This window comes from Hydra vulgaris, chromosome 03 (assembly GCF_038396675.1).
Source record: "Hydra vulgaris chromosome 03, alternate assembly HydraT2T_AEP".
NCBI classification, from domain to species: Eukaryota; Metazoa; Cnidaria; class Hydrozoa; order Anthoathecata; family Hydridae; genus Hydra; species Hydra vulgaris.
In genome coordinates this window covers 13,214,749-13,238,028 of record NC_088922.1, presented here as the reverse complement: position 1 = coordinate 13,238,028, position 23,280 = coordinate 13,214,749, and the positions used below count along the sequence as shown (strand labels likewise).

The 23,280-nt window shown below is 25.3% G+C and overlaps 1 protein-coding gene across 2 annotated transcripts; it reads left to right on the top strand.

Annotated features, from left to right (window-relative positions):
• The first annotated feature begins 2,140 nt into the window (after positions 1-2,140).
• LOC100197669 (beta-1,4-N-acetylgalactosaminyltransferase 3) lies at positions 2,141-22,539 on the top strand. 2 transcript variants are annotated; one of them, XM_065792390.1, is made up of 16 exons: positions 2,141-2,276; positions 4,522-4,622; positions 4,721-4,858; positions 7,977-8,160; positions 11,799-13,147; positions 13,472-13,527; positions 13,601-13,679; positions 13,781-13,802; positions 14,250-14,360; positions 18,974-19,023; positions 19,409-19,512; positions 21,089-21,161; positions 21,257-21,331; positions 21,786-21,864; positions 22,122-22,248; positions 22,357-22,539. In XM_065792390.1, exons 1-16 carry the CDS (start codon positions 2,165-2,167, stop codon positions 22,493-22,495), a joined length of 2,799 nt encoding a protein of 932 aa, XP_065648462.1. In that variant the 5' UTR covers positions 2,141-2,164; the 3' UTR covers positions 22,496-22,539. The 2 variants fall into 2 exon arrangements, with proteins under 2 accessions (XP_065648462.1, XP_065648463.1); XM_065792391.1 differs by lacking the exons at positions 4,522-4,622; positions 4,721-4,858.
• Positions 22,540-23,280: the final 741 nt, after the last annotated feature.

Genomic DNA, 23,280 nt, shown 5'->3' with positions numbered 1-23,280 from the left:
GAACTTACCTTAAGACAATTATCTATGTATGTAACATAAAATTTTTTAAATGAATAAATACTAGATTGTTATACATCATTAGAAAGAGCTTCGATAAAGTATTTAAAAGGTGAAAAATTATAAAAATCAAACAATTCTACAAAAAGTTATCAGGCTTTATGTACCATATTTTTAGTATATTGATTTGTTAAAGGAACTGACTAAACTTTGAGTTTTTATAGATATGTAATAAATTTAATATGTACCTATTAAATTAACATTAAATTCGGTTGATATGTTTGGAATTATGAGGGTAAAAATACCAAATTTAAAAAAAGGTTTTTGAAGATGAAAGATTAGGCAAGGAAAATGACACACCCTTTTCCAATATAAACTTGATGCAATTAGTACAACAAAAATTTTTATCTTATTAAGATAAAAAATATGTGTATTAAAATAAGTCAAAGTTGTGTAAAACTAAAGTTCAATTGGCAATACATATTTCCATAAAATAACACAGCAAAATATGTTCATACTATATATGCCACGCTTAAAAAATCTTCAAAAACGTGGCACAAAAATTGCCAGAAAAAGAGGTCTTCATTCTCAGTTTCCCTTACCTCAGAGATGTCGAGCAGGGAGCGATTTACAACCAGTGAGGTAAGATTTTCGTAAATAATAAAAGTAAGCTTTCAAACAACAAAACACGTGGAATATTTATATGTTATATTGTGTTTATTTGCATATTTTTGTTTGATAGTCTATGTGTCTCACAATACTCAATTATGTGCATTTTTTTCTTTAGTAAAAGCCGGATTTCCGCATTCCTAACTATTATAAAATCCTGGATCGACACTTAAACAACTTTTTATTATGTTTATTGTTGTTGTTATTAATACTTGTGTATTTATGTCAAATGGCTCACACATTTTTACTTATTAATATCTGTTTCCTTGAAACTTTAGTTATTTATCAGCATGAATTCTTGTTGATAAGCTCTTTCCTTTTCATTCTCCCATTTTACTTAACAACAAACATGTTTTAACAAAATATAAGAAAAAATTTGACATGAAGATAAAATAATATAACTTGACCAGACAAAACCCGAAAATAGCGCGCTTAATCGAGCTTTGTTTTTATTAAAATGCGCTAAAATCAAGAGGTCATTTGTTCTTGCGCGCAATGTTTCGAACGTTAGATCAATCAGCTGTTGCTCATTTGCTAAAGTGAGCAATATGAATTTTTTGCCGCTATTTTAATATCGAAAGTGTTTTCGTTCAAATTTTTTGTTTTCAACAAGTTTTTTACTGTAAATCAATAAAGCTTAGTATTAAACCTTAGTATTTATTATTAAAAATTTAGTATTAAAATTATTAAACCTCCTGCTATAATTATAGTTAGCGACGCTGTTTTAATTTTAATTTTTTTTACTCGATAGTTATGAATTTTTAATTGAATTTTTTTTCGAACAAAATATAGCTTTCTATTATATTAAAGACAAATAAAAGTGACAAAAACACAATTTATCGACTGCTATAGCGTAGTCTCATGGTGTATTAAATAGATTAAATGGGTAATAGCTTACTTAATAGGCTCAGTAATTATACCTGGTTAAGTGCCTTTCTATTTTGAATAGAAAGAAAAATGCCTAATCACAATTTGGGTTTCATTTAAATTGTTTTAAAATTTATATATAATATAGATACAAATTTTAGTTTCATTAAATAAATGATATTAAAAGTACATACACTCGCTTTTTAATAATTCATTATAGTGTCAGTATTAATACTGAGTTAGGTCTGCATGTTTTATTATAATATATTATGATAATAAAACATCCAGACCTAGCTCAGTATTGTAGTGCAGGCCAGGTTAAATACATACATACATACATACATACATACATACATACATACATACATACATACATACATACATACATACATACATACATACATACATACATACATACATACATACATACATACATACATGCATGCATACATACATACATACATTATCTAGTACTTGAATTAATACTGATTAAGCTACCCATAAAACATTAATGAATTATGTGTAGCTTAATCATTTTTGCGTAGCTTAATCAGTAGTAAATCAGTTACTAGAGTAACAGTAACTTTATTATTTTTTATTTTTATTTTAGATGAAAAATGTTAAATAAATTATGGCAAGGAACAGGTTGGTTAGAGGATTGTCTTTACTAGTGGTTATTTTCATCTTGATTTTGGCTTTTTATCTGGTTTTCATATTAAATGATTACAGCCCTATATCTATTGGTATGATTCCTGATTATTTTGTTTTATAAATGTTCAATATTTAAATGTAATCTACTTGATGTTTAATGTTGATGATGTTCATCTAGAAATTATACAAAATATTTAATCCCATTATAAGGAGTTTTTAACAATTCTGGTATTTGAAATGTAAAAACAAACTTTAAAAGTTCTAACTTGTCTATTAGGCGTTTTGTTGTTAAATAATAAAGTATTGCCTAATAGAGTGGTTTTACCAAAGCATAGGATTTTTTTAGTAAAATAAAAAAATATATAGTAAGAATCTTACTATATATTTTTTTATTATACCTAAAAAATCCTAAGATAAGATGGTTGTATGATGGTATGGATATGTAAGATGGATTATGAAAACTTATTTATGATAATGTCAATATAAGTTATTTTTTGTGTGTGTTTAATTTTAATGTATTTATTTATATGAATCAAGAGGTTACGGGAATTTAAGGTTGAGATAAAATTACTGAAAAGTAAAATTTTTAGAAAGATCAGTAATCATTTTTATCACCATTGTTTCAATGTACTTACTTTTATGTTTGAAAAGCATAAAAGCAAGTAAATCTTAAACTAAACAGATAAAGTGTATAAATAAAACACCTCATGAGACCAAGGATAGATACTTGTGATACCCAAAATGTTATTGGAAATGAATGTGATTAATGATTCACAATTTTGAAAACTTTACTAAATATACCATATGAAAAAAGCCAATGGTGACTACTTAGCCACCATAAGCTTTTTTCATGTCATTTAATTATAAAGTGTTTTAGCTTGATTTAGAAATGAGAAGATTGAATTTGTTTTTAAAATACATTAGTTTGAAACAAAAAACAAAAGACTTGATGAAATCCTTATTGAATTTATTAAAACTTCTTATTTAATTCCAGATGATAAACTAAAGGAATTAAATAGATGATTAAGGATACTTATTTCAATTTTTTTTTTTAAATCAATTTGGTTTGCCTAATTCTCAAAACTCTAAAGAAGCTCTAGAAAACCTCAACCAAATGATTCGAAATGCAAGGTTCACAGCAAAAATATCACAACTTAACACTATGAGTTTAGTGTTAAGTTATAGTAAAGTGTTAGTATCTTTAGATTAAAAACGTTTAACATTTAACCTTTTTTTTTTTGCGCATTGAAAGAGTTTTTATGTGTGCCTAATGTTTTACGTGTGGTTTAGTGATAATATATTTTGATTCATAAGACTTCAATTTTTAAATATAAACAGTGTTTACAGTTGTTTAAGTTCTCTAAAACGCATTTAAATGTGTATACTCATGTTGTAAGGGTGTTTAATGCATGCTAAAAAAAAAATCCAATTTTATAATTTAATTCCTTGGCCCTGAAATTCTTTATTTTGATTTAAAATATCTATTTAACTCACACTTATCTAATAGTTAATAGGTAATTTTTTCCATTTTTAATTTAATTCACCTTGCTGCGTATTGCTAAAGGCTGTTTATATTCCATATGAAAGTTGTAACAGCTTCATTACTTCATTTTTTTAATTTTCTTGTTATTAACCGATTTCCACTATATTACTTCTTCAAATCAATTTGCTGTAGCTACACACATAAATTTAGTTAACAAAACATGCTCATAATATCTGCACACATAAAATTAGGTACTGGTTTCTCTTCAATATTTTTAAAAGCATTTCCTGGAGTAAAACTTCTTTTGTTTATCCTATTGAGTTATAGCAAATATATTGAGATTTGAACAATAATTGTTCAAATATTTGTTTAATATATTTATTTCAAATATTGTCAATAATTGTTATCAAACTCATATTTATATGCTTACTTTTTTAGTTCAATTACATGGTCTGTATTTTTGCTACTCATAAGAATTTTCACCAGTACCTTTCCTGCAGGCAAAATGTCTAGTCTTCTCATCCTTGCTTTTTCCAAAATCTTGTTACATTATCTCCTCATCGAGTCCTCATTAAAATAGTCAATTATTGTAAAATAAAAACAGTTGTAATTCTTTTAAAGCCAACAAAATTCAAGCTCTCTTAATTTTAGCTTTAAATTTCAACTATAAGTTTTAAAAATTGAGTTAAGCTATAGTATATATATATATATATATATATATATATATATATATATATATATATATATATATATATATATATATATACATAGGGATATAGTGAAGTCACTATACCAATACAACATGACAGGAATGCAAAAATAATTAAATAACAAAACTTGCTTGTTTTGTTTAGATGAAAAAGAGACCAATTTTTACTTGTTCAATGAGAACAAATTAGCACTTGATGTTCAAATGTTAGTTAACTCAATAAAAACTGGAAAGTCAACTCATGTTGTAAGATTTTTGTCTTTAGTTTTTATTTTCATTGATTTTTTTAATAGTAAATAGTTAATGATACTGTGCATTGTCAACTTCTTTTTTTTTTTTTTCAGCCTAAAGTAAAGTTAATTACAACTAAAGCTGCTACATCTCGAATAGCAAAAAACTCAAAGAAAAATAATACTGAAAATATTTCCAATCAATATTTAACATTGAGTTCTTTAGTAAATAAAAAGAAATCAGTTTCTATAGTAAGTTTTATTTATGAAAAAGTACTTAAATATTTTTCAAATGTTAAAGATAGTTCCAGTGTTTACTAACAACATGATGATAATTTTAGTACTATTCTGAATTTTTTTTGTAATTGTCTAGTGATAAAGGTATATAAAATTTTAGCGACTGCAACATTTACATATAAGCAGTTGTATTTTTTATTACTGAATAAGTTGTGAAATTATGTTAATATATAGTATAGTTTAGTAATTCATTACAACATTAGTGCACTCAATACTGGAATCCTGGACTTTTACTTATCGTAATCTTGGTTTTGATTCTTTCACAATCTCAGATTTTACTGATAGTATTTTTATGTTGTCATCACTTTTTTAGGATTAAGTGTTATTCACAATTAATCTAATTATATAAATATATATTTCCAAAAAACTTTTTTCCAGATTTGTTGCATGTTCAATTACAGGATTTGAAACAAATAATTTTTTTTTATTCCAAATATGGAGCAGTTGTTTTTGCATAAATATTAATTTTTATATACATATTTATGAATGTGTTTATTTATACATTACACTTTTTGTTGCATTTTTATTAACAAAAATGTTTTGTAGTTAAATGATTTTATCTTTACAACAAAATAGTTCTCCTAAAAAAATAGAAATGAATATATTTTATTCAAAATCTTTTTTTTGGCATTTTTTAGCATGTATATACTTTATTATTCTTGTTTCAAAGCCAAAACATTTTCCTATCATATAACTGGTAGAATCAGGTATATTTGGAAACAATATTGTTTAATAGAATTTATTCTTTGTTAAATAACATTTAACTCAATTCACTTTATTTTACATAAGTTTAGTTTAAATAGATTAACATTTAACTTTGTTAAATAAATGACTTCATTATTAATATTATTATCTATGGCTATGATTTACAAATAGATAATTAGGCATAATAAATAAGCCTATCGAATCTTATAATAAATAAGTCTATCAACTTTACAATAAATTCATCTATCAACCTTATTATTAAAAAGACTTTCAACATTTACAGTAATATGTGATAATGATGTAAAAAGTTTTTAACCTACACTTCCATAATAAAAGTCTTTACAGCGTATTGGACACATTACATTCGATAGTTTATAATTATAATTCAATTATATATTTTAGTATTTAATAATATGCATATTTAAAAAAATGCTGAAAAATAAGATTTTTAAAAAAGTATATTTATTTATATTTTACAGGAGAATTATTTTTGTTGTAATTTTAGTGTAGATAAAAAAAAGCATTTTTATAATATTTTTTAATAATAATTTTTTTTTCTGCTTTTTATAAAATGAATAATAATCATATTATAAAAAACATAAGAAAAAAGTTATTAAAAAATACTTGTTTTTCATTTTTTTGAAAAAGCATTGAAAATTGGCATTTTTTTATGCAATAAAATAATTTATAAAGAAATAATAATTTTTTTATCAAAAGATTTTTTAAAACTTTTGAATTATTGCTTCATTTGACACCTATTATACATAAAAACAGACCCAACATATATATAAAAATTTCAAAAATAAAATTTATTATTATGTTTGAAATTTTTATATAATTGCTTCGATTGAGGCCCAAGACTACATACTTTTAATAAAAATATTTTTTATTCAAAAAATATTTAAATTTAGTTTTATTTTATTATATAGAACACATTAATTAAGTTTTGAACTAATCTTACTTAAGATGGGTAGATTTTTTTTAAGTGTAAAAAGTATTCAGAGCTTAGTAAAGTTATCAAGGCATGCGTAAGTCCTCATATTGAGCATTCATTCAACTTCAAGAAAAAACCATCTTGACATATTCTGTTATAATCCGTCAAAGTATTAATTATTGGCAAGCAAGACCATTGCACTAGGGCACAACCCAGTTAATAGAAACCTCTATACTTATTTGCAAACTGAACAAACATTTTAAAATATTACAATTGTAGAGTTAAAGTATATTTTTTAGGTTTAATATCAATTCAAAAATGTCTTACCAGAATATTTCAAAATAGATTCTATTTAAAAAAAATTATATAAAAAAAGATTCTATTTAAAAAAAAATTAAAGTTGATAAATGTTTTGCTACAGAAAATTATAAAAATAAAAAACATTGATTTCTGAATCATAGTCTGATATTTTATATTTAAAAAGTAAATAATACAACTGTTATAAACTGCAATAAAACTTGCAATAAATTTTTGTAGTAAGGAAAAACATCTTGTTAAGGAAAAATATCTTGTTCCGTTTTTAGTTATACCAACTTTATACCTATCATACTTTGCAGGTTAGAAAAAATTTAATGATTTTTATTTTAAAGAATTTTTTAAAACATCAAAAATATAACATAAATGATGCAAAATATAACATAAATAATGCAAAAATTAACAAAAGAATGTTTTATAATTTATAACAAAATAAAATAAATTTTTTCTTATGTAAGACTTTGTAATGCTAGTTCCACTCTAGATTTATACATAATACAAATTGGTTTTCAGAAAATTATTCCAATAAACCTGTACATAAAAAGGGTGTTTTAAATGATAAAAACTTAATGATGTTCTATATAATAAAATAACAATGGATTTAAAAAATTTTTGAATACAAAATATTTTTAGGGTTGGACCAAAGCCATTTAACATAATTCCTATTTTAGATTTTGCTGCATAAGAAATTACCTTCCAACTAAAAATGAAAAAAGTTCCTTTTTACAAGATTTTTTTCGAAACAATTTTGTTTTAGATGTTTTTTATAAAATGATTATTATTTTTGGAGTTTTTATGTAGTTTCACAAACACACACACACAAAAGTACTTACACTTTGTACAATGTTTATATGATTGAGTTATAAAAAAAATCAATGTACAAATATTGACCTCCACAAAGCCTGTAATTACTATTTAAAAATAAACTCTTTTTTTTTTAGTATAATTTATAATTCTCCTCTAGTAAAGGCTGCAGAAAAACAAATTGAATATGATCAAATATGAATTGATTTTTGGATTGAGCAGAATATAAAAACTTGAACCACTGCTTTAAAAAATTAATTGCATTATTGGAGGTATTCTATAGAGTAATAATTTGAAATATTTTTTTTATTTTAGCCTGGTATTTTAAATGTTCATATATGGGAAGGTTGGTGTGGCAGTCGAATTGAAGATTTAAAACGGAATATGCACTTTCCATTATATCCTAGTGTTTTTACAAACATTAGTCGTTTTTTTGCCCAATGGCACGAAACTGGTTATGGCGAAAGAATATTTGGTTACCTACATCCTCCACTTACTGGTAATTTGTTTTGATTACAGTAAATGTGTGTTTTTATATATGTACACAAGTAAAGTTATCAAATATGGTATCCCACAGGGTACTGTTTTTGAACCTTTACTTTTTTCAATGTATATTAATGATTTATCTCATCTATAAATAATTCCAATGTTCATCATTTTGCTGATGACACCAATCTTCTATGTATTTTAAAGTCACCATTACAGCTTTATAAAAGGTTAATTCAGGTCCTTATCAATTGTGTCATTGGCTCTAAATAATAATAAAACTGAATATATTATTTTTCAGCCTCCAAAAAAAAAATATTATTAAAAGATGGTAAAAGGTATATCAAAATAAATAAAGTCTCCTTATATTTCTTAACAAAAATTTGTATATTATCAACTGATTCATTTAAATAGTTCCTTTCTAGCTATTGTTGAATTGTTTAGGGTCAAATGTAAAATTACCATTTTCCGATTCTAGGAAAATGGTAATTATATAACTTTGTTTTAGTTGCTTAGTTAATTTTATTTATTATGGCTATGGCTTTCTTTATAGAAGGTTTTGACTATGTACAGGAATTTTGATTTTTTTATATTGGCGAGTTAGTAAATAATAAAAAATGTTGTATAGCTGTTGCTAACATTAAATATACAATTAGTAAATAACTTTTTTTTAAGACATCTGCTCCCACACTCTAAATGTGTTACATATAATAAAATAATACTGGAATTGAAAAATCTTTGACAAAAAGAAATTTTTAAGGATAGCTCCAGTCCCTTAAACATCAGACGTGTCATTAATATTATCAAATAAAAAAGTCCTTTAAAAGTATATCCTGTTAAGTCTCAAAAGAAGCAACATTTTATAAAATTTTTAAAAATAATCATAATTTAATTAAAAAAAATTATTTTAAATTTCACTGCCTAAAAACTTACATTTTAAACTAAAAATAAAAATATGCAATTTTACAAAAAAAATTAATTAATTTTTTTTTTTTTATGTTTTTTATAAAGTTATGATTATTTTTTAAATTTATATATAATTTCGCTTCTTTTGAGACCCAGCACGATGAACATTTAAAAACTTTTTTTTTTGTTGATAATATTAGGGATTCCTCTAGTGTTTAAAGGACTTGAGCTACCCATGAAAATATTTTTTTTCAAAAATTTTTCAATTCCAGTTTTAGTTTATTATATAGATCACATTTAAAGGGTGAAAGCAGACATTAAAAAAAATTTTTATTCTAAGACACAGTAAAAATTCTATTTAAAAAACCTTTTTAATCATCATTATAAAATGAGTTTTGTGAGGTTAATTAACCATTTTTTGATAAACTTTAATTATTTGCATTTTTAACATAAGGAAGATAATCTTTAATTGGAAAAATACAACAATAAATCTAATTTTTTTTTACTAAATATGGACAAAAATGTTTACATAAGATAGTTCTTTGGGTTATGTTTCATTATTACTTTGGAGTTGTTAAGTAATGCAAATTATTAAAATAAAATGTTTGCTAGTATTTGGCATATTTTGTTTCTTTAAAATTGAAAATCTGTACAAATCTGCAATAAATGTAAACTGTCGAATCAGACTTTTTCTGCAATTTTAAATAGTTCTCACCTATTTAAAATTTTCAATTAAGTTCCTTTTTTTTAATATAGTTGTATTATCTACAATTTCTTAGGCGGAATACTTTTGAACATAACCAGCAATATAAAAGACAGTAGCATTTAAAATTTCTATGTTGATAGTATCTTCTAGATCTGGTAAATTGTAAATAGTATCAAATCCCCTATGATCAAAAGCTTCAAGACATAAAAGGTAGTTGCGAACATCATTTCTTTCTACATTAATATTTAGTTGTAGCACAAGCTTGTTAAATATCTACATTTTCGATAACTAACTAACCAGTTGTAAAATAAGTACCACCTGATCCCTGACCTAGTTTTTCAAATTGTTTTTAATTGAATCACAAGAAAACTTAAATGGTTATTATCAATCAGTTCATGACAAGATGTCGTTTCATTCATTAAGTCAACCATAAAATTGAAAAAATTACAAACTTATAATTTTTAAAAATTTGTTTTGGTGTTACACATATAGTTGAAAACTAGTCTTTGGAGTGACACTTTGATAAATTAAAAAAATAAAACAAATAACAAACAAACAATAAAAAAAAATAATGTAAATAGTTGACTTCAATCAATAGTAATAAGACTTCACAATAGTTGACTTCAAATCAATAGTAATAAGAACAACAATGTTTAAAAAAGCAAGACTAATAATACCAAAGTGAATGAGCTGATATTAAAGATAAAAGATGAAAATGCGTTGCTTGTATTTCTTGTAAGCTTCCAAAATTGTTTACCAGATGTTAGTTTCATGTTTTCTATCATTGTTGGATTAGCAAACAATTTTTTAAAGTTAGTGTCATCTAAAAACCTGGTTAAATTGCAAAACTCATACCTGTAAATTGTATTTGCAGATGCTTTTCCAAAAATATTTCCACTTTTATATAAAAATGCAAATTTTACATAAACTTTGTCTATTGATAAAGCACAATTTCTTGTCTTTTTTTTTTGTTCAGGTTTGATAGCACAGAACTTGAAAAAATTAAATCATGTTAAGAATTTATTTTTAAAGTTATACTCAACAACTGATTGACCACATAGTTGATGGTAAATGGAACAGTCTGTTGCAAATTATTAAAAAGCCCTAGTCGTTATATCAGCATAACCAACTGAATGATCTCCTATTACATATAGATGCTTAAATATGATTTGAATTTTATGACCTTCATTTTTAAATTTTAGATATCTAACTCCTAATTCTGCAGGCTAGACATCTTTTTCAAACAAAAATTGCATTTGTAAAATCATCGATCAAACAAATTTCTGCATGGGAAAAATAAAATAAAAATAAATAATGCTAACTTGAATTTTTGTGTTTAAAGAGACTTTAATACTAATGCAAACATTTTTTGTAGCAAGTTCACCTTAGTCAAAGCTGGCCCAAAATAAGTAAAACAACTGAAAATTTAGTTTAAAAGTTTTAACACAATTTAAATCGTTTTGAATATTTTAAGTAGATATTTCCTAGGAGTCACACATCTAAGATGCTTGACCTTTTTAAAAATTTATAAAAATGACTACTAACAAATAATAATAATAATAAAAAACCTGTGGTAGTAGTGATATTTTTGTATTTATTTTTATTCTTTGTAAAAAAATCTTTAATATTTGTTTGAACTTAAGAGACAGTTATAAAGAGCTCATTTGGCTAGAGACATACAGTTTAACTTGTAAAAACTTAATTAAAATGTTTGAAAATAAAAATACATTTGGATATTTAAGTGGCAAGATTATAATATTTGGATGTTTGGCAAGATTATAATACTAATAAATATTTTGTTAAAACTATAATTTTGAAAACTTTTCTCAAAGTTGTTTAGAATGTTTTTACAATCTTAAATGGATTCAGGAAAATATTAGCTTGTTTTAAATTTAAAAGTTTTGATAAAAAAAAAAAACTTTGTAAGCTCTGTTTGAAATAGATAGGAGTAGAAAACAATTTTTGTAAAATTAAAAAAAAAAATTTTAAATATTCTTCAAGATTTGAAAAGATTAAAAAATGAATTTCTTATATTATAGGTAATTATACCTTTGCTGTATCATGTGATGATAACTGTGAGGTTTGGCTCAGCAATTCTACTGATATATTTTCTACACAAAAAATAGTCTATGTTGGCACTAAAGAAGAACCAGCAAATACTGATGTTGGAGATTTTAAGCGCTTTTCAACGCAAATTTCACAAGAAATATTTTTGGAAGCTGGAAAGAAATACTTTATTGAAGCATTACACAAACAAGCAGCATTTAAGGATCACTTCTTGCTTGCATGGCTTGCTCCTGGCTGGATTCGTGTCAAAACTATTACCACTGCTGATATTTCAAGTTATATGTCATTAGAGAATATAACCGATATCAATGACATTGCAGACTACATTCCTGAAACTATGGTTAGTCATCATTTTTCGTTCAATAATTCAATGGAAAGTATTTATACCCTCAACAAATCAGTTCATAAATTTGGGAGAGCAGATGACAGGGACAAATTTCATTTAGTTCCTTTAGTAAATTTAACTGACTTCGAAGGTTTATTACCGCAAATTGATTATCAACCAAGCTATTTAGTTGATTTTGTACCTGAGCGTTATGAAGGAGTTCATTTAGTGCATGAAACTGCTGTATATCCAAGTGATAACACTGAATTGACTCATATGGTTCCTTACCATGATTGCTTTTATCGCCATGCAAACTCATACATGTCAAGTTTAAATACTAAAAAGTTAGAGCATAAATTTGTTCCCATTTTTTCAAAAGTAATTCAGTCTGTAAATAATCTTTCAAATTCTTTACACCCATTTCCCAAAAAGTTATATAATAAAGTTGAAAATATAAATACTACAAAGAAACAGGATATTATCAATGAGTTAAATGCAACCCCAAAAAACTTATTTGGTCGCAAACTTTTACACATTTTTACTACAATTTCAACTATAAAAAATATATCTGTTGATTCAAATTTACATGTTTCAAAAGATATTCTGCCAACTGAACCAGTTGTTATCGAATCTAATATAAATAAATCAAAGATTTGGAATGGAACATGGAGCAGAGTGGAACAATACAATTTTTCTAGATCATTTGAATCTTCTAAATTTAGCTATTTAAAGCCAGTTACAAGGAGTCCATTAAATTATAGACATCCCAGGTTTGATGATAGAATTCATAAGAAAATTGACCAAAAGGTGTACTTTAAAAATGGCAGGAGCGATAATTTTTCATTTGCAAGTACTCTTGAAATGATCAGATTGTATGATGTTTTTGGGCCAGCAGTGCATTATTTAAGAAGAATAATGGAACGAGGGTTAAAATATATTTACAGCTCAGTACATTCTACATGTAAAAGTGATGGGAATTTGGTTTTGTCAACTGAGGTTTTATTTTATTGCTTTTGAAAATATTTTCAATTTTATTCCTAATTCTATATTATTCCTAATTCTAAATGAGTTATATGATTATTATTATTATTATTTAATGTTGTTAGCCTCCACAGGAAAGGGGAGAAGAAGAAGGCTACTACAGTCGAGGAGGCTACTTTATTGTGGTTACAACCCTCTCCCAACTCTTTAATTCCTAAACACAAACCTTGATGAACAAGGTTGCTGCATGGAGAAACAAGTTATTTCTTCTTAAATATATTTTTACTTCCTTAATTGTAATAAATTGTAAAATTTTTTAGTTTTCTTAATTTTATTTAGATTGCATTATCAATTGTTAATCGCTACATGAAAATAGTGAAGAATAAATATAACAAGTAATTTTTTTCAAAAACTAGAGGTTCTTGTTTTCAACATTCAATATTTGCATTAATTTTTATGGTTTTTCAGGAAATATTCTCTTAAAAAAGTTATTAATATAGAAGAGAATCATGATGTTGTCAAAGGCAATCGCTACCTGGTTGAACTAGTTAGTTGATAAATTTTAATTTACTTGTTTTGTTTTTATAGAAAAACTAACCTATTAGTAATACTAGAAAAAGAAATAGAAAATGTTTTTAATTTATTTAGGACTTGTATGTTGATGGAAAAGGTATGTTTCTAACAACAAAAGAAATAAATATCACTGCACACTTATAAAAACTTATACATAATATTTTCATTGGGTGCTCTTATGGATCCAATGTTACCATTCAAACCAAAATAACAGCAAATAATGTTTTTTAATTTTGTTTTCTTTCAAATCCTCTTTCTTAACCTTTTTCTAAAAATAAAAGTTATATATATATATAAAAATAAAAATTATATATATATATATATATATATATATATATATATATATATATATATATATATATATATATATATATATATATACATATATATACATATATGTATATATATGTATACATATAAATATATATACATATATATATATATATATATATATATATATATATATATATATATATATATATATATATATATATATATATATATATATATATATATATATATAGATAAAACTTGTTTTATCCAGAGAATTCATTTCGTTTTTCTCGATATGTATATCAAGACATTTCTGGTGCGCTTTATGAACCTCGCAATTTTCAATGGAATGTCGATGCTTCAATACATGTGATTGTTCCAGGTATGAATAAGACAGTTTATTGATGTTAATTTTTTTTTTAAATTAATATTTTTTAATTCTTTAATGTTGTTAATATTTTATTTAATATAATGAATTATTAAATAAAATAATCAAACTATTGTTGTTGTTATTGTTGTTATTATACAAACTAATTATACAACATTTTGAAGTAATCTATTGACAAGGAATTGAATGTTTTCAGATAACATAAAGGTTAGAGTTGGCACCGTGTTAATTTGCGTCATTATGTAGGTGGGGGATAAACTTTTGTAGATATGTGTTTAAAAACATTGTTGAATTTGAAAATTTATTGGATGTGGAAATGAGGACAATTGCATTGTAAGTGGTAAAGACAAAGTGGGAAAGCCACTTGGCAATCCAGAATGATAACCATGGCGGTAGGTTGATGTATGAGAACAATGTAGTTGATGTGGTCGAATGCTTTTGTAAAACCAAAGAACATTGCAGCTCATAAGGTATTGGAGTCAATTGTATGATGGCATCGGTTATACTTTTTCCAGGAAGAAAACCAAATTGACTATTTGATAAAAATTTACCTTGCACATAAGATATAATATGTTTTGCAAAGATACATTCAACTAATTTGCATGTTGCAGATGTTATAGCAACTGTTTGGTAGCAAAAGTTTGGTAGCAAAAGTTTGGTAGTCAGTTAATAGAAATGGGTTATCGACTTTTGAAATGGGTATGATGTTTGCATAAAGCCACTCAGATAGTACAATACATTTATTGACACAATGGTTAAAAATTGTAACTAGAGCTTCGACTAGTTCAAGCGTGCGGCATAAAATAATTTGCCAGATATGCTGTCATGGTCAGCTGGCGTCAATTTGAGTTGCTCATTGAAATTATATAGGTTAAAGATGAGCAATTCTGGTAGACAGACTGCCTTAAAATGTGATAAATCTGGTTAAATAATTCCTCGCCAAATTATAGTTAAAGAAGTTGAATAAATATGGTGTAGCTTAGTACTTCATAAAATAAAAACATTAATTTGATGTATATACAGACCACCAAACAGTAGTGACTTAGTAAACAATTTAATTAATGAATTAATAAAAACTGCAAAAAGGAAGTGATCAATAAAAAATACTTAAATTTAATGATTATTGGTGATTTTAATTACCCAAATATTATTTGGAATGAAGATGAAACTTATTGACTAAAACAAAACTGCCAAACAAGCAAAGCATTTAAAACTATATAGAGGTTCAGCTTTTGTTTATATCTGCCAAAAAATTAATAATAGAAAAATTAGTCACATAGTTGGGCAATACTTGAAAACAACTTTTTGTCTTATTCACAGGTTTTTTGAGTTAATTTTTTTCATTTATAAAACAGTGACAATCAAAATATGTTTCTTAGATTTAGTAAATTATAGTATAATTTGTAGTTCTACCGTTGAAACTTTTTTTATATATTATTTAATCCTAGCAGAATAAAAATAATACTTTATATCTACAGTATCATTCTTATATTGTTTTTTTTTTTTGGTAACTAGTTGTGGGACAAATAGGTCCCATCAGGCTTTTTAAAGTCTTTTTTTGTATGAAATGTTAATTTGTTGGAATCTTTTAGTAAAAAGTAAAAAATGAGTCAAAAAAAATATTACTCTGCTGCTGAAGTTGCGAATATTATTTTAGAAGATATAGAAAATTACAGTGATTTGGAGTCATCAGATTCAGATGATGAAGATTTTGTATTAGTAGACCGAATTCAAGCTGAGCAAGATGACAAAGAGCTAAGTTTTTCTTCCAAATCAAACAATGAAAACAATAATACAGCATTGCTAAAGATAAATTTATAAAGATAGCATTATAATTTATAAATGGATGGATAATAGTCCAGTGCATGTCATATCTAACTTTCATGGCACTGAAAAAAAAGAGATCAAAAGAAAAAATAAAGATGGCAGCATTGTGATGATCTTATGTCCTCAGGCGGTTAAAGGCTATAACACTTATATGGGAGGGTGTTGACAAAGCTGATATTCTTTCTTCTCTTTATGGTACATCCAGGAAATCTCTAAAGTGGTGGCACTGGATTCTTTTTGGTCTAATTAATAGTTCTGTTTGCAATGCTTATGTTGTCTACATGAAATTGAAAGATAATAATATCAGTTTTCGCAATTTTCAAAGATTAGTGGCGCAATCATTAGTAACAATAGGTAAACCACCAAAAATTGCTCGACCAATTTCATTAAGTTGATAATGCGAGTTGTCTACTAACAAAAGAAGGTAATCAAATTTTTCTGTTCCAGTATCAATTTGAAAGGAAAATCTTAGCATCCATTAGCCAGAGGCATGCTATCGGAAAAATCTGCCCATCTTTCTTGATCAAAAAAGGATGTAAGAAAGCTTAAATGTATTTAAATCAATATATTTCTGAAAAATTAAGACTGTAAAGATTACATATTAATAAGGGGGAGAAAAAAAAAAATTAAGTTTTACAGAAAATTCTGACTTTCTTTTTGATGCCTCCCATAAGTTTCTGAACAGAATGATTTTTGTAAGTTTTAACAGCGTAATCCCATTTTTTCTTCAAATCTGTAGCTGATTTTACTGTTTTTCCACTTAATTTCAATTTCTTTTTCATGATGGCCCAATATTTTTCAATAGTACGTAATTCGGGGCAGTTTGGAGGATTCATCTTTTTCGGAACCAACATCACTCCATTATCATCGTAAAACTTTTGAGCATCTTTTGAGTAATGTATTGTGGCTAAATCAGGCCAAAACAATACTGAAGTACTTCTATGAGCTTTAATTAGTTATTTTATACGAGAAAGACAACATTTCACGTATTCCGAAGATTTCATTGTGCCCAAACAAACATGAATTGGCGATTTTTTTCCGCAAGAGCAAAGTGCCTGCCAAATCATCAATTTTTTCGAAAATTTATCATTCATTACATACTTGTATTTATCACTCACATTTCCTCTTATTTTAGAAGCATAGTAGCACTGCCCAGGAATTTGTTTAAAATCCATTTTAACATAAGTTTCGTCATCCATCAAAATGCATTCATTATGTTTTGTTAACAAGTTGTCATACAACTTTCGAGCTCGACTCTTTGCGGTTGAATTTTGTTTATCGTTTCGATTTGACATTTTAACTACTTTAAAACTTTGATATCCAAGTCTCTGTCGCCATTTGTGTGCAAAAAAATTGGAAACCTTCAGTTTTTTCGCTTGATATATATCAGACCAATCAGGATGTTCTTCCATTGAAGTCTCCAACCGTTCGAGAGCTCTAGGATTTGCTGTGCATTTTTTTCGACCACTTCCTTGTTTTCTCTGAATAGTTTTCTGTTCTGTAAACCGTTTAAGAAAAGTATCTACAGTTCTTCTTGATATTTTTAATGATTTCGCCAACTTTCTATTCGATAAAGTTGGATTTTTTAAGTGTTTGTCCACAATCAAAAATCTTTGTTTAGTTTGCTCGGTTGACATTTTGAAACTAAATAATATTTTTAATTATTTTTTTCTGCCAAAATGTTCTATTATACAAACACTATAACACACAAAAAAATAATTTCAAAAAACGACCGTTAACTAGCTTTACCACACCGCAAAAGGTGGGCAGATTTTTTCGATAGCATGTCTTATATATAAATTGTGTTAGTGTATTCTACAGAGTGCTAAATGTTCTAAAAGAACAGAGCAATAATAAATTTGTAAAAACACTTATCTAATTTTTGATTACTTCAACACTGTGTTTCATGATCAGTAGGTTCATCAGGAAGAATGTCTAAACATAAAAAAGTTTTTAAATTATAGAAAAATTATTTCACAGGAAGTTGGGAATTGTTATAATTAATTATATAATAACTGTAGTATTTTGCAACCAGGAAGTTGCATCAACTACATTAGACATTAGATAATTAAAAAATCATGAAAAGAATTCTTTAGAATTAGGATAAATTTGGACTGGTCATTTGTTTTTATAATTTTTAAAAGGAACTTATTTTTATATCTGCATTTAGAAATTAATTCTGATTTTTTATTCAGTAAATTTTCTTGATCTAAATGAATAATAATTTCAAATTTTTCTTGTACACATAGTATACATTTTTTGGAAATCTTATTATAGGCAGGCGCAGTTTTTAGGATAGACCAGTTTAATTTAAAATTAATACTTTTTTCTTTTAGTTGCCAAATATATTTAGACAGCATAGTCTCTTTTGAGTATTTTTTATGTTTATTGTTTGTGATAATGTTTATCAGGGTTGTTTTGCGAGGAAACAATGCATTTGTAAATAATATTTTTTATAAGCATTTGCCATTCATAGGTATAATTATATTGATTATATTGACTTAACCTAGATTATATTGGCTTAACCGAGGGCAAATGGAAAAAACGTTATGCCAATCACAAACAATCTTTTGTGTGTGTGTGTGTGTATATATATATATATATATATATATATATATATATATATATATATATATATATATATATAAATATATATATATATATATATATATATATATATATATATATATATATATATATATATATATATATATATATATATATATATATATATATATATATATAGTATTTAAAGATATATATATCAGTATTTACTTCAGTTAAAGATCAGGGAAGATGGCTATTACATTTTATTAGAAATATGGAAAATGTAAGTTAACTCTTGGTTTTTGGTTTTTTAAAGTTCTAAAATAAATTTTTATTTTAATTATTAGAACTACATAGAAAACTTGGTACATGATGTAACCAGAACACTTGATACATAATATACACAGAATACTTGGTATAAATAAAACACAACAACAACAAAAACTGTATTTAAACAAGGATACACAATACACTTATGTAATTTGAAAAATAGCTATTCACTGAGTGTGCATTCTGGTAATTTTATGCTGCAATCACAACGACTTGACTGACTTCTAATAAAATACCTGCTATTAATGCATTATTCAGGTATTGTGTGTATCATTTACAATAACAATTTTTATTTGCTTTAATATGTACTTGTATAATTGTGGGAGGTGTTGTTTTAGATTTATTTGGAAACCAAAGATAGTCATATCAATGTTATAATTGTTGATTTTAACAGTACAGATATGGATATTGAAAAATCTCTTCATTCAAGTCGAATTCCAAGGTAACAGTTTTATTAAATTTATGTACTTACCTATTTGATAAAAAAATATCTTTAAAATATGATTATCTATCTACCTAACGTAAATATAAACAACTTTAATGTACCAACTTTTATATATCTTACCAACTCAATGTAATCTTGAAAATATATTAATGTTTTAAAGTTTTAAAGATTGAGTAGAGCTAGCTCAGACCCAGCTCTGCCTGGAAATATTTCATTCTTGCTCAACATCTTGTAAAAACACCAGCTCCAAATAGCTCTGCCTCCAACTTCAGAGCAGCTCCTATGTCCTGAGGATAAGTAGTATTTTGTTGATACATTTGTTATCATTTTACCATCACATCGTTACTAGTCCTATAAACAATATTTGGATGCCATAAATATTGAAGCGTATGAAGCAAATAATTTAAAAGTTTTAAAAAGTACTGTAAAACTCACTATGCTATAAATCAAAAATAAAATAGTGTAAAATTGACTACGCTATAAATCAAAGGTCTAATGATTGGTTGTTTCTGCTTTAATTAGTTGTTAAAAACTCCATCAGCTTGACTGAGATGATGGAGTATTTAACAAAGATGAAATATTCAAATTCATTTTTATTTGTATGTGTTAATAAGGTAGTTCCCAAAAAAAGTTTCAATTTCATTTGAGGAAAATTTGATTTGACTTACCTTGGTTCAAGGTTAGTTGTAAATTAGAAACGTTTGCTTTTTTTTTTGTCTCGAATTTTATTGAGTTATATCTTTAAAATGTCATCAATCTTTGCATTGTATTGCATACCGTATTTTGGATACCAATTTCAGGTACTTTGAAATCATAATTTTTTTTTTTTGATTAGTTTTGATTTGCATTTTGTGATATTGGTGTTATTGCACCCTTATTAAAATGTTTATTTAAACATTATAAGAATTAAAATGTCAATCCTAATATTTTTTATGGTTAAACAAGTCAAATACTGTAAGTTTTAAATAATCTTATTATTTTGGTTACTGGTGAGGTGTCACTAATTTAACAAACTAATGTGTCACATGTTGTATATTTGTTGTAATTCATTTATTTTTTCATAAACAAAAATTTACATTTATTTTGAATAGTTAAAAACTATTTAAAAGAATGATATCCTAAAACAAATAAAAAAACTAATCAAAGAAATGATTAATCCTAAAATAAAAATAAATTCACTTTGCTAAAGCAAAGCAAAGAAAAAAAAGTTGTATGAATCAGGAAAAATTATATAAGTGTTATGATAAATTATATCAAATAAAAATAAGAAATAAAGAAAGTGAAAGTGAAATTTAAAAAGATTTAAAAAAAGCCAAGCTATCATTATGATAAAAAATTGTAAAAGTACCAAAATATATCTATTAATTGATGTAAAAAAAAAAAAAAAGAATTTAAAACTATTATTAAAGTCATCAACAAATTGAAATCATCAAGATTACCAAAAAAAATTAGAAGCTAAAAATGTATATTAACAAACAAATTGTAACAAAATAAACTTTTAACAAAACTTTAATTGAAGAAAAAGTATTAAATCGAATTTCAAATTTTGAATTTTTATTTTATACTTTATTAGGTATCAAGTTGTTAAACTAAATGGACCATTTCAACGTGCTCTAGGTATTCAAGCTGGTGCAAATCTTGTGAAAGTAATATTTGTCATACTTAACATAGTTAATAACTTTAATTATTAAATAAAAATTGTTATTTTTTATTAATAGTTTTTTTTATTCTTGATTTCTAGCAAGTAGATGATATTGTCTTTACATGTGATTTGCATCTTGATATACCTTCTCATTTATTTGATAGCATTCGTAAGGTAAATTTATATTGAATTGATTTAATACATAATATTAGTTTTAAAAGATTTATTTTTATGTCTATCTTTTTAATAATTTTTTTTTGTACCTATACTCACTCTTTTTTAAAGGTTTTCAATTGAAGTTATGAAGTTAGTTTTACTTCAAGGTTTTTTAAGCTAATCTTTCCTGTACACACAAATTCGTAAACCACCAATATTTTTGCAGTGATATTTTGATATGAAATAAAGGATGTGTAAATGCAATAAAAAATAGTTAATCATTTTTAGAAAGAAGTTCAAAAAATAAAAAAAATTATGCGGTTTTATAATTCGTTTTCAACGGTTTCTATCTGACGTCAGCGGTTACTATTTCATGTCAACCTACTGGAAAGAGTAGCTAAAATTAAAAATAACTTTAGCTGAAAACCTTGTGTTTTACGAATTTTGAAAGCATGTTAAAAATTTTTTTAAGCATACCATTAAAGGAAAAATGGCATTTGCTCCTATGGTTCACAGGTTAAGTTGTGGATACACACCCGATCTTCCATATGGTAACTTATTTAAGATATTTAAATTTTAGATTTAACTGAGGGTGTAATACTAGTTGAGGTTTGTGTTATATAAATTATGTTTAATGATAAATATAAAATATATAATGATAAATAAAAAGAATTCTAAAATAAAAGACTAACCCTTCTCCCTCGAACAATAATTTCTCGTTTAGTAAATTTTTTTTTAAGGTATTTAGTTAGACGCGCATTTTAAAATTATGTTTTTTATAATGCATTTTATTACCGCGCATTCTTAGGATTATGGGAAAACGAAGGATACGGATTGTTTTCCATTACAAAGTATGACTTCGATCGAGTCGGTGGAATGAATACAAGAGAGTTCAAAACTAAATGGGGTGGTGAAGACTGGGAGTTACTCGACAGGTTTAATTTTTTTTTTTTTTTTACTAGCTTTTTTTTTACTATGACGTTTATTTATTTATTTATTTATTTACATTATTAAATATGAAAACTAAATTGCCTGTCATTTAGAGTATTGGCCCATGGTTTAGAAGTAGAGAGATTTCGCATTTCTAAGTTTTATCATTATCATCATTCTAAAAAACGGATGTGGACTGCCCATAAAACATCCAACGCACCTTTATTTCCCGTTATTCGCAGTATTTTGTAATATATTCATAGTTGTATTTTTTTTTACCACAAACTATGCGATGACACGTGCCTATTCTGTTTCCTAACTATAAAAATTTTTAACTTTTTTAATCATTTGACATTATGCAATCTTTAACGCTGAATTTTAAGGACTAAATAAAATGTAATATTTCATATTACTTTTTATTTAGTCCTTAAGTTTTAGAGAATTACATTTTTTTTTAATCCTCCTTTGTAGGATATATATATATATATATATATATATATATATATATATATATATATATATATATATATATATATATATATATATATATATATATATATATATATATATATATATTGTAGTATTAATTCTCGATTCTTCTGTCAATTTTAACCTATAGTTGTTCATAAGGTTACGCCAATAGTGGTTTCTTGTTACTGTTCAGCGCGTTTTTACTCTTTATTTTATTAATTGACCTTATCAGAGTAGTATTTATAAGATAAGAAAAACATTTAGCAGTCAGGAATGCTTAAGAAATATAACTTTTAGATATGGAGCAAGCTTCAAAGTCGAATATGTTTGTATTTAAATCAAATAAAGTGCTTTGCAAAATTTATAACCCTAAATGTGAGGCCGATAATTTACAAGGGTTTATATTATTTTAAACTAGTTTTATATTCAATATATTTCAAATTTTATCTAATATTGTGTTATTGTAGCATTCATGTAGTTAAAAAAAAATTGGCTATGCTAATTTAAGTAAGCTAGTACCTGGTTAACATCTGACCTTAACTCTGGTGCTAATGCTATATAAATTT

Excerpts from the sequence above, each read along its gene's own strand:
- LOC100197669 (XM_065792390.1), top strand. The coding sequence starts at position 2,165 with ATGGCAAGGAACAGGTTGGTTAGAGGATTGTCTTTACTAGTGGTTATT. Across the intron at positions 13,528-13,600 it reads GTGAAGAATAAATATAACAA|GAAATATTCTCTTAAAAAAG; the intron begins GTAATTTTTTTC and ends ATGGTTTTTCAG. Across the intron at positions 21,162-21,256 it reads CTGGTGCAAATCTTGTGAAA|CAAGTAGATGATATTGTCTT; the intron begins GTAATATTTGTC and ends CTTGATTTCTAG.